Source organism: Myxocyprinus asiaticus, chromosome 10, assembly GCF_019703515.2.
Source record: "Myxocyprinus asiaticus isolate MX2 ecotype Aquarium Trade chromosome 10, UBuf_Myxa_2, whole genome shotgun sequence".
Taxonomy (NCBI): domain Eukaryota; kingdom Metazoa; phylum Chordata; class Actinopteri; order Cypriniformes; family Catostomidae; genus Myxocyprinus; species Myxocyprinus asiaticus.
In genome coordinates, this window is record NC_059353.1 from 7,570,782 (window position 1) to 7,589,592 (window position 18,811).

The 18,811-nt window shown below is 39.0% G+C and overlaps 1 protein-coding gene across 1 annotated transcript in view; it reads left to right on the plus strand.

The window, feature by feature from the left end:
- LOC127447283 (dedicator of cytokinesis protein 9-like) overlaps nt 1–18,811 on the plus strand; it is a 151,923-nt gene that overhangs the window by 107,659 nt on the left and 25,453 nt on the right. Inside the window, exons 29-38 of the mRNA XM_051709060.1 lie at nt 36–119; nt 208–319; nt 407–585; nt 809–922; nt 2,335–2,437; nt 2,659–2,783; nt 11,595–11,709; nt 11,802–11,868; nt 12,009–12,056; nt 18,537–18,679. Of these exons, the coding sequence (XP_051565020.1) occupies nt 36–119; nt 208–319; nt 407–585; nt 809–922; nt 2,335–2,437; nt 2,659–2,783; nt 11,595–11,709; nt 11,802–11,868; nt 12,009–12,056; nt 18,537–18,679 (1,090 nt within the window). The remainder of the gene's footprint in view (nt 1–35; nt 120–207; nt 320–406; nt 586–808; nt 923–2,334; nt 2,438–2,658; nt 2,784–11,594; nt 11,710–11,801; nt 11,869–12,008; nt 12,057–18,536; nt 18,680–18,811) is intronic.

Sequence of the window (18,811 nt, forward strand, 5' to 3'; positions counted from 1 at the left end):
TATATTGACTCAGCTCTTTTTTATTTTCTCTCCAGCGCTGTTTTACCTTTATGGACAGAGGGTTTGTCTTCAAACAGATCAACAACTACATCAACTGCTTTATGCCTGGAGACTCCAAAGTAATTCCATCCTATATTTCGATTTATTTTGAGATTTTGTTGTGATTTTTTTTTTTTTCATTGTGCCGCTTCTGTTTCTCTCGCTCAGACTCTGTATGAATTCAAGTTTGAGTTTCTTAAGGTGGTTTGTAATCATGAGCACTACATTCCACTCAATCTGCCCATGCCGTTCGGTAAGGGCCGTATCCAGCGCTTTCAAGGTGAGAACATGACTTTATTAGTGAAAAATACAAACACCTTGTTTATTGTTGGTTGAATGGAGCTCTATTAGTTTCTCTCTCTCTCAGATCTTCAGTTGGACTACTCCCTCACTGATGACTTCTGTAAGAATCACTTCCTGGTGGGACTGTTGTTAAGGGAAGTGAGTGGAGCTCTGCAGGAGTTTCGAGACATCCGTCAGATTGCTGTACAGGTGCTGAAGAACCTGATGATCAAACACGCCTTTGATGATCGCTACGCCTCCAAGGTGAGCCTGCACTGTTTTGGAAATCATTTTGGTAAGAAACTGTCAATTAAGAAGTTAAGAGCATAAATGTAAATGTCTTCACAGAAGCTAGCCAACTGTGGCTGCAGCTGACTGAGATCTTTGCTGTGGACTGTTTCATACTTTTTTGGCTATGCCACAGCTGAAGAAACTAACAGCATCAGCATATAAACATATGTTAATGTGCATGTTTTGTGTTTTTCAGGGTCAACAGGCTCGCTTGGCTACACTGTACTTGCCTCTGTTCAGTCTTTTGCTAGAAAACGTCCACAGACTCGACATTAAAGATGTGTCACCTGTTACCAGCCAGATTAACAGTGTAAGCTTGTCCTCTTGGTTGGTTTGAGCCTGCATAGCCAAACGAAAATTTAATTTGTGTATATTCGACTAATAATATGAATTCAATTCAAAATGATTGTGGGATTTAGGAAAGTTCAGCAGAAACTCTGCACAATGCGACATCTGCAGAATGGGAGGCCTGTTTAGCAAAAATCTTCACTCTGCAATTGAAAAAAAGGCATTGATTAAATGTTTGATCTTGGAATTTTAGGCATTGGTAATGGATGATCGTAATTATCTTAAATAATGAAACCTTCTTTTTTTTACCCAGACCTAATTCTTACTTATGTTATTCTCAGAGGAAAGATGCAGCAAATGCAAAGAAGAGATGTACAGATGAACTATCATACTGTATACTAGCGCAATGTATTGTGAAATATGGGAAGTTGATACTTAAAAGAATAGTTCACCCAAACATGAATCATGCCATCCCAGATGTGAATGACTTTCTTTTTTTTCTGCAGAACACAGACGAAGATTTTTAGAAGAATGTCTCAGCTCTGTAGGTCCATATAATGCAAGTGAATGGTGGCCAAAACTTTGAAGCTCCAAAAAGCACATAAAGGCAGCATAAAAGTAGTCTATATGACTCCAGTGGTTAAATCCATGTCTTCAGAAGTGATATGATAGGTGTGGGTGAGAAACAGAACAATATTTAAGTCCTTTTTTAATATAAATCTCCACTTCTCTCGATTCGCATTCTTCATGCATACCGCCACCTACTGGGCAGGGAGAAGAATTTATAGTAACGCCTATAATATAGCTTTTGAAGACATGAATTTAACCATGGATTTTAATATCTGTATGGATTACTTTTATGCAGCCTTGATGTGCTTTTTGGACATTCTGGCCACCATTCACTTGCACTGTATGGAATTATAGAGCTGAAATATTCTTCTAAAAATCTTAATTTGTGTTCAGCAGAAAAAAGACAGTCTTACACATCTGGGATGGCATGAGGGTGAGTAAATGATGAGAGAATTTCCATTTTTGGGTGAACTTTCCCTTTAATGTGGCCATTATTTTATTTTTTTATAGCAATATTCACATTATATGTTATTTTATTTAAATGAATAAAGAAAGTGCTAATCTTAGGTTCTGTTACAGATCACTGAGAAGTGTTTTCCTATTTTTAATCAGCTATTTGCCTTTAATAGTTTATTTTAAATGGTCCTGTGGTGTGACAACTGAATTTTAAAAGTGTAAATATTCCTAGAAGTGCCTAAAAATTGTTAAGATGTTTTAGATGGACTATAGCATGTCACACGGCAGGACATGTCAACTTTCCAAAATTATTTAATGTTAACTACCCCATTAAAGATTATTGGGATGACCAAAATACAGGTTTTTGGCTTGCTCTTCAGAGATTTCTTTTTCATTTCCGGTTTTCAGAATGGCCGTGATGATCCTGTTCTAATGACACCTACCAAAAATATGTGCAGTGTTGTGGACAGCAGTCTGCATAAAGAATTGTTTGGAGTGATTTCAGGAACAGGTGAGAGCCCTCACTAGCCTCATATCAATCACCAACGCAAATACTCTTACGATTAAATAAATTGTGTAGAATATCAAGCTTTTGTTGTCAAGGCATTTATGGATAATTGTTTGGTTTGATTAAATTGAATTTATTTTAAACAAACCGCTGATGGAAATGTGAAATATATTTGTCAAACTGTAGTGTGAATTGTGATTATGGATGCGTTTTGTGGTTTTCAGCCTCTCCTCACATTGCTAACATGAGCTCTGTACGATACACTGACTCGCGGGGCTCCCTAATCAGCACAGACTCTGGAAACGGCCTATTAGAGCGCAGCAGTGACAAGCCACACCCCCTAGACAAGGTAAAGCTCACTCACTTGACCTGCCACTCACAACCTAACTTGCTGTTTTTTCACCTTCATACTAAATGTTAAGACAGTCTGTTTACATTTGTTTGCATGTATGTATGGCAGTTTGTGTGTACTGTATATGTGTGTTTGAGGGTGGTACAAGTATGCTCCTATGAATGGGAGAGTTTGTGTGTGTGTGCATGTGTATGTGTGCGCGTGTGCTAACCTCTGGTTGTGTGTTGCCTCCTGCTATCATGGCGTTCAGCGGGAGAGTTTCACACGTCGTCACTCCGCCAGCGTTCTGCGTTTCTTTACTGACTCAGAGGAGACACCGCACTCGGCACGTCTCAAATGCCAGACCATGGACTTCTCTCTGCTGTCTGAGCAACACACTCACCCTGCACAAGTATTACATCACATCTTACCTCTGACCCCTGCCCTGCAGCCCTGCAATCAGCACTCACCTTTCACCTCTGACCCTGCACTGTCCAAGTTTGGCGTGCCTGTGTGTGCATGTGGCTTTGCTTATTCGCTTTTATGCCAAATTGTTTCTCTCTTAGAGAGACGTTCTGTCCCTCAGAGCCTACTTTTCACCCCCGTAAAAAATCAAACATGGAGCTAGAGTGAATAATGGATATGCGGTTGTTACTCAGACATATCAGACTGGTACAGTAGATGATGCCATTGACTAATCAGAAACAAGTATTCCAGAGAGCCGTGTAATAAGTCTGAGTAACAACCACACATATGAGAATTAAGTCATATCAGAGCGGTTATCCGGCTATTGCGAGTAATTTCTCCTACTTCTTGTATTACTCTGCGATCGTTACAAGTAGGCTAATAAAATAATTTCATTTTCGCAAAATAAACACCACCAAACCAGAGGTGCATATTGGCTGTTCAGCAATTTCTTCTAACACTATAGCATAATTTCAATGCAAATCAATATTTCATGTCCATTTATTTACTTGTTTATTTGGCAAGTAGTCTTGTAATAAGACGGATAATGAGCAGACGGTCATTTTCGTAAAATAAACACCAACAGAACATGAGGCAAACCAGAGGTGGAATTCGGCTGTTCAACGATTTCAACAAAATTTCAACGCAAATCAATATTTTGTGTCTATTTGTTTCTTTATTTGGTTAGTAGCTTTACTTAAAGGTGCACTCAGTTATTTTTGTCTTTGTGTCATCTTGGACTTACAGTGACACCTAGCAGCTTGGATGCAGTATCGTTTAAAATCAATAGATTTCAGTTTCAGATGCCATTGTAAAAATGTAATCAGTCAGCCATGATTACTTTAATCAATGAGTGAAAGTGTCAAATAACAGGATGGTTACTGAGATTAAGTGAGTAGTATTTGGCTGGTCATGTGATTCTAACATGGCAGCCCCCATGTGTGGACCCTCTCCATGTAGAATAAAACAGCTTTTATAAGATTACTGATATGACTGGAGTCTTCTTTTAATGTTTGAGGTCATAATTTCCTGCATATTTTGCAAAATTACAATTCATGTCTTTTGGAGTTCAACTTATAATGAGTGCACCTTTAAAAATAAACCTGTGTTTGCCATGTGTCCTCTTCTAGTGGACACAAGTCATTTCAATCAGCATGCCAACGTTTTATTGCCGTGCTGATGCTTCTAGTCACAGGAAGAGTATGTACTGTAAATATGCTCACTGTGGGAATGTTGTGGTGCTGCTAAATGATCTTGCTTTATTTTCTCATCTTTGTTGGTGTTTGTATCAGTTTTTCAGTCTCCATTTCTGTAGTTGCATAATAAATGAGCTCATAGTTTCCAAACCTTCTGTGTCAGTGAAGGCTGTCTTCTGGCAGGGGACTGTGGAGATATTCTTACCAGTCCTGTGCTGTGGTGGTAGATGCATTAGCACATTAGTGTAGACACTGTAGCTTAGTAGACTAGCATGTGTGAATGAGTATAGAGCTATTCTCTTCCTCAAACAACATCCTAAAGGGTAATAGGTGTCCTTTAAAAGCTCTGCACTGGTGAATGAATTCTTTGAGTTTGTGCAGTATGTTAACACAACTGTATTATATTGCAGTCATTTGGCCTTATTTATGAAACAGAATTGATAAATCAATTTGTGTGAATATTGTCCCATTAAATTTAATGCAACAATTTATGTAAGAAATGAATTCTGCTTATGTTTCATGAATAAGGCCCTATTGTGTGTGTGTGTGTGTGTGTTAGTAAATATTCATGTGTTTTTGTGAGCACTCATAAGAATGTGTGTGTATACACTACATGTCAAAATTTTGGACAAACTTTGGACTGAATTTATGTTTCTCAGCCTTTTTATATAATGTATATCAAATGCTTTAATTTTTTGTGTAATCAAATAATAATTGGACTCATGTAAGATTTGCTTGACTATATATATATATTACACATACATACACACATTTGAAGTCAGATTTTACATATACCTTAGCCAAATACAAGTTGTTTTTCACAATTCCTGACATTTACTTGTAGAAAACATTCCCTGTCTTAAGTCAGTTAGGATCACTACTTTATTTTAATGATGTGAAATGTCAGAATAATAGTAGAGAGAATGATTTATTTCAGCTTTTATTCCTTTCATCACATTCCCAGTGGGTCAGAAGTTTACATACACTTTGTTAGTATTTGGCAGCATTGCTTTTAAATTGTTTAACTTGGGTCAAATGTTTTGGGCAGCCTTCCACAAGCTTCTCACAATAAGTTGCTGGAATTTTGGCCCATTCCTCCAGACAGAACTGGTGTAACTGGGTCAGGTTTTTAGGCCTCCTTGCTCGCTCACGGTTTTTCAGTTCAGCACACAAAATTGGATTGAGGTCAGGGCTTTGTGATGGCCACTCCAATACCTTGACTTTGTTGTCCTTAAGTCATTTTGCCACAACTTTGGAGGTATGCTTGGGGTCATTGTCCATTTGGATGACCCATTTGCGACCGAGCTTTAACTTCCTGGCTGATGTCTTGAGATTTTGCTTCAATATATCCACATAATTGTCCTTCCTCATGATGCCATCTAGTTTGTGAAGTGCACCAGTCCCTCCTGCAGCAAAGCACCCCCACAACATGATGCTGCACCCCCACCCCCATGCTTCACGGTTGGGATGGTGTTCTTCAGCTTGCAAGCCTCATCCTTTTTCCTCCAAACATAATGATGGTCATTATGGCCAAACAGTTCAATTTTTGTTTCATCAGACAAGAGGACATTTCTCCAAAAAGTACGATCTTTACTATAGTCTGGATGTTGTTCTGGGATTGATTTGCACTTTTCGCACCAAACTATGTTCATCTCTAGGAGACAGAATGCATCTCCTTGCTGAGCGGTATGATGGCTGCGTGGTCCCATGGTGTTTATAATTGTGTACTATTGTTTGTACAGATAAACGTGGTACCTTCAGGCGTTTGGAAATTGCTCCCAAGGATAAACCAGACTTGTGGAGGTCCACAATTTTTTTTCTGAGGTCTTTGCTGATTTCTTTTGATTTTCCCATGATGTCAAGCAAAGAGGCACAGAGTTTGAAGGTAGGCCTTAAAATGCATCCACAGGTACACCTCCAATTGAGTCAAATTAGCCAATTAGCCTATGAGAAGCGAATTGCCTAAAGGCTTGACATAATTTTCTGGAATTTTCCAAGCTGCTTAAAGGCACAGTTAACTTAGTGTATGTAAACTTCTGACCCACTGGAATTGTGATATAGTCAATTAAAAGTGAAACAATCTGTCTGTAAACAATTGTTGGAAAAATTACTCATATCATGCACAAAGTAGATGTCCTAAACGACTTGACAAAACTATAGTTTGCTAATATGAAATTTGTGGAGTGGTTAAAAAATGAGTTTTAATGACTTCAACCTGAGTGTATGTAAACTTCTGACTTCAACTGTGTATATATATATATATATATATATATATATATATATATATATATATATATATATACACACTATATGGCCAAATGTTTGTGGACACCCACTTCTAATTAACAAATTTGGTTACTCCATTAAATCCAGTAAAGAAAAATATTAATGTTTCTTTATGTAATGGCTTGGGCTTTGTGTGCTTCCAAATTTGTGGCAACTGTTTGGGGATAGCCTTTTTCTGTTCCAGCATGACAATGCCCCTGTGAACAAAGTGAGGTCCATAAAGAAATGGTTTACTGTGTCTGGCATGGAAGAAATTGACTGGCCTGTACAAAGCCCAGACCTGAACCCCACTGATCACTTTTGGGGTGAACTGGAACAGCAACTGTAAGTCAGGCCCCATCGACCAACATCAGTTCCTGAACTCACTGATAGCCTTGTGTCTGAATGAGAGCAAATCCCTGCAGCCATGTTACTACATACAGTATAGTGGAAAGCCTTCCCAAAAGAGTGGAAGCTGTAATTACAGCAAAGGGGGAAATTGATGCCTAAGGTTTTGAAATCAAATGTTCATGAAGCATATATGGTGTCCACAAACTTTTGGCCATATAGTCTATCTGTCTATCTATCTATCTATCTATCTATCTATCCTGATCAGCTCAATATTAAAACCATTTTTAAAAGCAGTTACTGAAATACCCAAACAGCCCATCTGGCACCAACAATCATCCTTGCAATTATCTAATCAGCCAATCATGTGGCAGCCGTGCATAAAATCATTCATATACGGGTCAGGAGCTTCAGTTACTGTTCACATAAACCATTAGAATGGGGAAAAAATGTGATCTCAGTGATTTGGACCGTGGCATGATTGTTGGTGCCAGATGGGCTGGTTTGGGTATTTCAGTAACTGCTGATCTCGTGGGATTTTCAAGAGAAACAGTCTCTAGAATTTACTCAGAATGGTGCCAAAAACAAAAAAACATGCAGTGAGTATCAGTTCTGTGGACGGAAACGCCTTGTTGATGAGAGAGGTCAACAGAGAATGGCCAGACTGGTTCGAACTGACAAAGTCTACGGTAACTCAGATAACCACTCTGTACAATTGTGGTGAGAAGAATATCATCTCAGAAAGCTATTCTGTGATGCGGTTTGGCGCTGTTTTGGCAGCACGAGGGGGACCTACACAATATTAGGCAGGTGGTTTTAATGTTGTGGCTGATCGGTATATATAAACAGTTGAAGTCAGAAGTTTACATACACTTAGGTTAAAGTCATTCAAACTAATTTTTTAACCACTCCACAGATTTCATATTAGCAATTTTGGCATGTCGTTTAGGACATCTACTTTGTGCATGACATGAGTAATTTTTAAGTTTCACTTTTAATTGACTATATCACAATTCAAGTGGGTCAGAAGTTTACAAACACTAAGTTAACTGTGCTTTTAAGCAGCTTGGAAAATTCCAGAAAATTATGTCAAGCCTTTAGGCAGTTATCCAATTAGCTTCCTATAGGCTAATTGGCTAACTGGAGGTGTACCTGTGGATGTATTTTAAGGCCTACCTTCAAACTCAGTGCCTCTTTGCTTGACATCATGGGAAAATCTAAAGAAATCAGCCAAGACCTCAGAAAAACAATTGTGGACTTCCACAAGTCTGGTTCATCCTTTGGAGCAATTTCCAAACGCCTGAAAGTACCACGTTCATCTGTACAAACAATAGTACGCAAGTATAAACACCATGGGACCATGCAGGCATCATACCGCTCAGGAAGGAGACATTATATCTCCTAGAGATGAACGTAGTTTGGTGCGAAAAGTGCAAATCAATCCCAAAACAACAGCAAAGGACCTTATGATAATGCTGGAGGAAACAGGTAGACAAGTATCATATCCACGGTAAAACGAGTCCTGTATCAATATAACCTGAAAGGCTGATCAGCAAGGAAGAAGCCACTGCTCCAAAATGACTACAATTTGCAAGTGCACATGGGGACAAAGATCTTACTTTTTGGAGAAATGTCCTCTGGTCTAATGAAACAAATATTGAACTCTTTGGCCATAATGACCATTGATATGTTTGGAGGAAAAAGGGTGAGGCTTGCAAGCCGAAGAACACCATCCCAACCGTGAAGCATGGAGGTGGCAGCATCATGTTGTGGGGGTGCTTTGCTGCAGGAGGGACTGGTGCACTTCACAAAATAGATGGCATCATTGGAAAAGAAAATCGCGTGGATATATTGAAGCAACATCTCAAGACATCAGCCAGGAAGTTGATCAGCAGCAAATGGGTCTTCCAAAAGGACAATGACCCCAAGCATACCTCCAAAGTTGTAGCAAAATGGCATAAGGACAACAAAGTCAAGGTATTGGAGTGGCCATCACAAAGCCTTGACCTCAATCCGATAGACAATTTGTGGGCAGAACTGAAAAAGCATGTGTGAGCAAGGAGGCCTAAAAACCTGACTCCGTTACACCAGTTCTGTCTGGAGGAATGGGCCAAAATTCCAAGCATTGTATAGCCTTCATTCCTCAAAACAATGATTAACTGATGAGTTCTAGAGAAAGCTTTTTTGCCATTTTTGACCTAATATTGACCTTAATACATGCCAGTCTATTGCATACTGTGGCAACTCAAAAACAAACACAAAGACAATGTTAAGCTTCATTTAATGAACCAAATAGCTTTCAACTGTGTTTGATATAATGGCGAGTGATTTTCTAGTACCAAATTAGCAATTTAGCATGATTACTCAAGGATAAGGTGTTGGAGTGATGGCTGCTGGAAATGGGGCCTGTCTAGATTTGATCAAAAATGACTTTTTTCAAGTAGTGATGGTGCTGTTTTTTACATCAATAATGCCCTGACTATACTTTGTGATCAGTTGAATGCCATTTTGGTGAATTAAAGTGCCAATTTCCTTCCAAAACAGCAAAATCTGTTCATTTTTCCAAAATTTTGGCCGCCAGTGTACTTGGCTAATGTGTATATAAACTTCTGACTTCAACTGTATATGTATGTATACCTGTATGTATGTATGTATATGTGTGTGTGTGTGTGTGTGTGTGTGTATATATATATATATATATATATATATATATATATATATATATATATATATATATATATATATATATATAAATATTATATAAACTGATGAGATGGATTGGATACTGAAGGAAAGGCAGCCAAGCAGTGTCCAGCATACATGTGAACTTCTTTAATACGGTTTGGTTTGCTCCTTTAAAGCTGCACTATGTAACTTTTGGCCCTCTAACGGTTGAAGCATAAAACTGCTCTTCTGGTGGATTAATCTCATGGTTTGAGTACTCTGAGATGATCCGCAGAGGGGAGTCATGATGAGCTTTTTTCATTTTGATATGTTACTCACTTAAAAATGTATAATCGATATCACTGTATGGATAGTATATTACTGACTTTGAGGAAGTTAAACAACACTCAGTTATATTTTAATATGATTATTAAGGCTTTTTATCCACTACACAATACACTTTAATGTTTGTATTGTACTACGCAGATCATTTTAAGAGGTGAAACTTGTGAAATGGCTGACATGAGTCCAATTGAAGACACTATTTTTATATTACAATCTACAGCCTCAGTGGACAATGCAAGTGAACCGTCATACTACAATAGTAGGTCTATGCACTGCAAATAATAAAAGACTGTAATATAAAAATGCAAAAAGAGGATTAAATAATGATGAAATACTTTATTGTACATGAAAATAATACACAGAAATATGCAATATAGCAATTACAATAATACATTTTTAATTGTTTATTTGAAAGTAAAGTTACAACAGGGAGATGGTTACATGCTAAACAAATTAATAAAGATTACTGTGTTATGAAATCGGTACATTATAGATAACTTGAGATGAGCATAAATTCATGGGGAAGCACCTTGTACCTATAGTGTTATTTTTTGATCTGTTTAAATATCTGTTAAAAGGATAAAATGGCAAGTGTCTGTACACAGATTTACTGCTCCAAATATACTTTATTGGCTAAAAGGACAATGTAAAGTGACAACAGTGCATTTCTGTGACTGGTGTAAATAAAACAAAAGTCTAAGAAAACAGCAGCACAAACATTTAGAGACACAATTTTGGAATCTCGAAACTGCAGCAATGTTATGAAATACTCAGAAGTCATGAATATTAGTAAAAATGTAACAGTAACTTCAATGAAAAAAAAAAAAAAGAAACGTATAAACACATTGCGATCAGTACACATGAGTAATGTTCGATTCATTCATGCATGACAAACAATGTAAGCTTTAACAACCGTACCAGAAAACATATTCAAGCAGTATAGCAGGTAAACAACTTTGCTAAAAAGTACAAAACAGTTAAATCCATTAGGAGAGTGATTTCACTCCGCTGCTGTCCTGAATCAACAGCTGTCGCACTTGCTTCTCGCGACACAGCCGGAGCTTCTTTCTGAGCTTACAGATATGACGTAAACACACAAGTAAGAATGACATATGCTTGCATCGCAATTTCGCGCTAAATCCGACCCGACAGCTCATTCCCTCAAAATAAAAATCATTATAGTGGGCTTATTGTAGTATACCGGGAAAACACATGGGCATGGTTTTGAACATGGATTTTTTTAATGTACTCACTCAATAATGAACTTCTGTTAATTGTAACCAAAAAAACTTACATAGTGCAGCTTTAATAAGTTTCTTGAGAGAATCTAGACAAAGGGTGGTTACTGTGAAGACATTTTGATTTGTTTAACATTGGTAATGACATAATTCCATTATTCCATTTGTGTTATTTCATAGATTTCATATTGTTCTAAAATGTTTAAAATAGTAATAATAAAGAACGAGTAGGTGTGTCCAAACCTTTTGACTGTGTATGTATAGTGTACTGTATGTGTCTCATCCCGTTTACTCTCTCTTGCACTCAGTGTCAAGTGTCTGGTGTTCTGGGCAGCTCTTTGCTCCGCTGTGACAAACTGGATCAGACTGAAGTCAAGAATCTGTTAATGTGCTTCCTGCATGTGCTCAAGAGCATGTCCGAAGGTACACACACATACACACTGAAATCCTGTGAACATATAGCAGCTGTGTTGTAGTTTGTGAGGTGTATAACAGATGTGTTTTTTGTGTATCAGATGCTCTATTCAACTACTGGAATAAAGCTTCCCCAGCAGACCTTATGAACTTCTTCAGTCTACTGGAGTAAGTGCTGCATTTTACCTCAACATCTCTCTCTCTCCCTCTCTCCCTCTCTCCCTCTCTCTCTCTCTCTCTCTCTCTCTCTCTCTCTCTCTCTCTCACACACACACACCTGTCTTATCGCTTTTCTCATGTGTTTTCAGAGTATGTCTTCATCAGTTCAGATACATGGGAAAGAGACACATTGCCAGGTAATGTCTTTATGTCCTATTCTTTTATTTTCACAAGAGAACCATGACCCTTACTTACAATGGACTTACTTACAATAGACGCATATATTTATTAAAAAATATATTTATACTGGTGTAATTGAAATGACTCGTTTATCAGCCAGGCTGATTAATTGCCTGATATTTGTCTACTATTTATTATGATTAATGGCATTGACTGATAAACGTCCTCACTTTACAGATGGACCTGAAATGATACTTTCCCCTTGTATTAGTCCAAAAAGGGACATATTTAAAATATTTTTGAGTGAATTTTCACTAAATATGTTTACAATTAATGTTCTTTTAAAGCTGAAGTAACTTCGTTTAGTGTTAAAATACTTTTATCCCAGCTTAATATGCAGAGACAACTGTAAGTAAGCCAATCACAGGTTAATCTTCTCAAACTGTAAACATTGTTTCTCTGTGGCACTATAAAAATTCCTCTGTTTGTTTTGAGTGACCTACCCCAACAACGTTACTCAACCAATGGCGTGATTCTGGGGTGGGACTATCTGACTGTTTGAACTACTGTAGATGAGGGGTGTATTCTGAAAGCTGTTTTGAAAACATTGTTTATTTTTGCAATTCCGTTCAGTGGCGCTATTGTTGCAGAAATTACATACTTCCGTTTTAAATAATTTTGTGTTTGTCTCATTTGCTAGTATTAAATTAAAGATGCCCTGATTGCATCAATTATTTTTTTGTGATTAACATTTTTTATTGATTCATCTGTTGCAAAACTTATAAAAACAGAATCAATATTTAACCCTCACTATTGCCCCCCCCCCCCAACCCACCAATCCCCAACCCCAGCCCAACCCCCAACACCCCCCCAGTGGTCACATAATTATAAACACACACACAAAAAAAATAAATAATAATAATCACACACATCAACTACATCTCTCTCTCTACCCCGAGAGCCCTCCAAAAAAACAGATATTTGCCCCATTTCCCCACAAACAAGTCTAAATTCCCCAGTCTTCTGGATGACCCTGCCCATCTCCGAATACCACTCTTGAAATGGGGGCGCTCCAGCCAACTTCTGACCCCTTACAATTATCTGTCTGGCAATCATAACGCTAGTTAGGACCCAGTTTTTTATGTGCTAATTCTCCATATTAATGACCGCACCATCACCTAAAATACAGTCTGGGGGCAAAATCCAAAAATTCCAAAAGCAGTAATCACCACTCCCAGAGTATCTGCCGCTTTAGGGGGGTGTAAACTACTCCCAAAAACAGTACAGGGCAGGTGGCACAGCTGTAAATACTTATAGAACTGAGATCTGGAAATACCAAAATGTTGAACCGGATTTTCAAAGTATCTCATCACTCCACTCTCATATAGGTCACCGAGTGTAGTAACCCCCCTCCCGATCCACTCTGACCAACAAAAAGGGGAGTTGTTAATACATAATTTGGGGTTCAGCCATATGCTCAAGGCAACATTTAAATAAATGTCTAAATTAAACACTCTGGACACTTTTGTCCACACCGAATGCAAATGTGAGATAACGGGGTGTAACTTAACCTCTCCGGTTAGTTTGATAGAAAGGCTTTGCAATGGCAAAATAGGGGCAAGAACTTCCTGTTCAATACAAAACCAGGTAGGGGCTCTCTCAGGTGGAAGAGACCAATGAGCCAAATGTCTGAGACCGAATGCTTAATAATAAAACAATCTTGGGTAGGCCTAGCACAGTGTGACGTGGAGGAGGGTGGGGTCGGGCCGTGAGTGCGCGGAGGAAAGGCCGCCATCCATGAGGGGTTGAGGGGCTCGCTGCTGGCCACCTGGAGCAGTGGAGCCGCTGCCAGGTGCAGAGGGGCTCACTACCGGCCGCCAGAACATGGAGGGGTTGAAGGAGCTGCTGCATCCGGCTCGACCTTATCCCGCTCCTCGGCTGATTAGTGCAATTGGGGGCCGGCCGTGCGGACTCACAGCCCTGCCCCACCCTCCTTCTCGTCACACCCACCTTTGTCAATCGGCCTATGTAACTTATTGAAATGTAATCTGGGACGTTTACCATTCCAAATGAAGAACTTTGCTATGCTATCAAATTGCTTGAAATAAGAGAGGGGGACATCTACAGGGAGAGATTGTAACAGGTAGTTAAATTTTGGAATACAATTCATTTTAATAACATTAACCTTCCCAATCATCGATAAATGTAATGAAGCCCACCTGCCCGCATCGCTCGAAAACCTTTTTATTAAGGGGTCAAAATTAACTCAAACAAATTTGCTGGGAATAAAATGCCCTGTTTGGGCCACTGAAAGGCACCTGGCTGAAAAGCTGTTACTAGGCAGTACGCTGTCAGAGCCAATGCTTCGGATTTAGACCAATTGACTCTTTATCCTGAGAACTTGGAAAAGGAATTAATAATTCTGTGGAGGCAAGGCACAGATTTAGTGGGGTCGGAGACAAATAATAAAATATCATCAGCGTAAAGCAAAAACTTTTGAGCCATACCTCCCACCACCAACCCTGGAAAATCATCTTCCCTTCTTAGCGCAGAACAATAATGGGGAAATAGGGCAATCCTGCCGGGTGCCCCTATCCAGAGTAAAATAATCTGAAGTGAATCCATTTGTTTGTACCGCCGCTACCAGGTGTCTACAAAGTAACTTTATCCACCCAATAAAAGTATTCGCAAACCCATACATTTCCAAAATCTTAAAAAGATAATCCTGTTCTACCATATCAAAAGCCTTTTCGGCGTCAGGTGAGATGGCAGCGACCGGAGTCCGATCATTCACCACTGACCACATGATATCGCTTAAACGCCTAATGTTATCAAAAGAGCTGCGGCCCCGGATAAACCCCACCTGATCTGTATGTATAAGAGATGTCATCTTTACTCAACAATATTTTAATGTCTAACTGGATCAGGGAAATTGGATGGTAACTCTTACATTTGCTTGGATCTTTGTCCTTTTTAAGTATCAGACTAATCCGGGATTGTGTCATGGGTGGCGGAAGCTTTCCATTCTTTAATGATTCCGTATAAACTTCTAACAAAAGTGGAGCAAATACTGTAGCATAAGATCAAAAAAATTAAGCGGCAAAGCCATCTGGCCCCGGAGCCTTGCCTGTAGGCAAGTCCTTAATTACCTCGCCAAGCTCCTCCAAGGTTATTTCAGAATCAAGATAATTTTTTTGCTCAGTCATCAGTTTAGGGAGTTCTAATGGTTCCACAAAGTTTCTATTATCCTCATCAGTAGACGAAGACGTGGAACTATAGAGATCAAGGTAGAATTCTTTAAAAGCATTATTAATATCAATGGCCGAGATAAATATTTTACCACCAGCAGATTTCAGTGAGGGAATGGTAGAAAAATCTCTGCTTTATATATCTAGCCAAAAGCTTCCCTGCTTTGTCACCCGACTCAAAGTATGACTGTCTTGCCCTGAATAGCCAAAACTCCACCTTTCACAACAAAATAGTATTATCAGTATTTCAATCAGGTCAATTCTCTGAGGCCATCAGATGACATTCGGCGCTTCAGCTCTACCTCGGCACTTTTAATATTCCCTTCCAACTCCACAAGTTCTCATGATTTGGACTTTTTGATGAATGAGGCATACTGTATGATCCGACCCCTAAGAACCGCCTTACGTTTCTCCCAAGCCATGCCCACAGAGGATACTGAGGACCAGTTGGTCTCCATATACACATTGATTTCAGCCTTTAACATTAGTTGGAATTCAGGATTTTGCAAAAGGTATACATTAAAGGGCCAACTATATGATTTATTACTAAGATGTTTCCAATTGAGCAATCAACAACAGATGAAATGAGGGACTTAGATATAAAAAAAAATCTATTCTATAATAAATCTTATGGACTGATGAAAAAAAATGTATAGTCCCTACCAGGTGGGTTCAAAAGTCTCCAAATATCTGTAAGACCAAGATCCTGTGAAGCATCAATTTTGCTTTAGGGGGCTTGCACACTTTTGCTTCACTATGATCAAGGACTGAGTCCATCAATAGATTAAAGTCTCCTCCCAATATTATATTATGAGGGGTGCCAGCAGCTTGCAACATCACTTCAGGATCTATAAAAAAGCTCTGATTATCAAAGTTAGGTGCGTAAATATTAGCCAAAATCAACCTTTGCCCCTGAATTTCTGCTAAAACAATAATGACTCTTCCTAATTTATCTTTAATCTGTTTGAGACATTTGAATTGTAGATGCTTACTTATCAATGTAATGACTCCCCTGCTCTTACTAAGCCAGCACTAAATAAAATGTCCATCCCATATCTTCCCAAATTTTTCAGCTTCCTGCAGGGAAAGATGCATTTCTTGAGGAAACACAATATCATATTTCTTACGTTTAAGAAAAGAAACAACCTTCCTTCCTTTTTATGGGGTGCCCCAACCCATTCATGTTCCACGTGGAGAGAGACAATCCACTCATATTAACATTTGACATTTTGACATATTAGAAAAAATTGATTGTGTCAAAAACAAGATTATAAAGACCACATTCCAACACTAGTGCAACAATCAAACCCCAAACTTCCCCCCGAACCAAACGAACAGAAAAAAGAAAAACGTGCGCATTAACCCCGCGCACGACAGCGCCAACCGCTGTCCATCCCTCTAAACTCACACAGTCCATGTACGCCTACGAGAGCCCCCACGACAACTTTGCCGTCGGATTGCTCAAGTCCGGTGCCTCTATACAAATTTTATGAGACAGAATTACATAACAGGAGAAAATCTATAAAACAAACTCCACCCAATAGGCAGAATAAACACAGAGAACTTGTAGATTCATCCATATACTGTCCCGAAGGTGTGTTCCTCCCCAAAACAAACTCCAGCCTCTAGTGGAACCAACACACACACACACACACACACACACACACACACACACAAAAAGTTCAGTTTCTTTGGACAGTCAAGTGAATGTTCAGTGAGTCAGGTCCACTTGGCTGCAAAGTGAGCGCCACACCATGGTTTACTCACTCCAATGTTTTTATGAAGGACAATGCTTGCTGTGGGCATGTAAATACTTTACGGCCATCCTTAGAATCTATTCTCAGTTTGGCTGGGAACATCAGTGCAAAAGCGACCTTCCATTGATATAAGAGTTTCTTGCATTCCTTGAATCGATCATGTTTCTCTCTTGTCGAATTCGCAAAGTCTGGGAACAAGAAAGCCTTCCTTTATTCCTCGCCATGCGTAACACGAGCTCTTTATCGGATGATCTCAGAAATTTGGCCAGAATTGATCGGGGCCTGTCTCCCACAGCGGATCTCTGATCCGGGACTCTGTGAGCTCGCTCGATTTCCAGCTTATGGCCTGTTATGTTGAGCAGACTGGGGAAGAGCTCATCTAGGAATTTCACCATATCTCGGCCTTCTTCATTCTCAGGAATTCCAACAATTCGGACGTTGTTTCGCCGATTACGATTCCCAAGGTCTTCCAACTTTCTACAAATCTGCCTTGGTTGCTAGCAGATTAGCAGCTAATTCCCTCTCCGATGACTCCAGATAAACTATCCGTTTCTCGACGTCCCCGATTCTTGTAACCAGCTCAGCATGGAAGTGCAATTTCGCCTCCATGGAAGTGAATGATCGACGTATTACAGCAAGATCCTTCAAGTCTGCTATGATCTTCGTCAGCATCACCGACATGCCGGACAGTTGACGCTGAATTTCTCCCACCGCACCGTCCAAACTGAGTCCCTGGTCTGCGGCCCTGTCAGGGGTATCAGCTTGAGCACGTAAGTGTCTTTTAATGTCTCCAGAGCCCAAGGATTTTGAATTCTTTGACATATTGTCTTCATAGAACAGTTATGAAACAGAGTGTATCGAATCTCACCGGTTTATGGGAATTAAAAACTAGCAAAGTGCGCAGAGCTCGCCGTTCTCATGTCCGACCCTCGCATGGCTCCACGCGACCCTCGATTGCATCAGTTATTGAAAAACCCAGATAACTCCGATAATAATAATGTCAGACAACTATTAATTATAAGCTAATAATGCTAACAGTCATTACAGGGGGATTGATTTTTTTTTTCATTGGGCAATGTGATATCTAGAAAGAAGGGTCTGATGGCCTGTATAATTCCGAGATATATATTATATGTGTGTTTATTTATATATATATATATATATATATATATATATATATATATATATATGTATATATATATATATATATATATATATGTATGTATGTATATATATATATATATATGTGTGTATGTGTGTGTGTATATATATATATATATATATATATATATATATATATATATATATGTGTGTGTATATAATATAATATAATTTAATAATAGCAAATGAGACACACAGTTTTTTACTCAAATTTTACAAAAGCATTATCCACTGACAAGGCTCAAAATGGCCAAAGATTGTATGATTTATCTGCCTCATCGATGTGACAGTCTATCGCTGATATCACAACTTTGACTCTCTCCGTCACCAGGAGTCTGGAGGGGCCAGGGCCAGGGCCAGTGGCTCACGATCGGCGCTCTCAAACTCTTCCTGTGTCCCGTAGCAGGACGGGAGCGATGCATGTACGACTGCAGCAGCTCAACAGTCTGGATAACTCCTTCACTTACAACCACAGTGAGTCAAACACACACAAGCTCATATTTGCATGCTCATAACATGTTCAGCTCTCTTTTCTTTTTTGTGCTTTATTGCATTATAATGTTTATTATGGAAAAAAGGTTTAGGGCTGCCAAAGTCAATGCATTG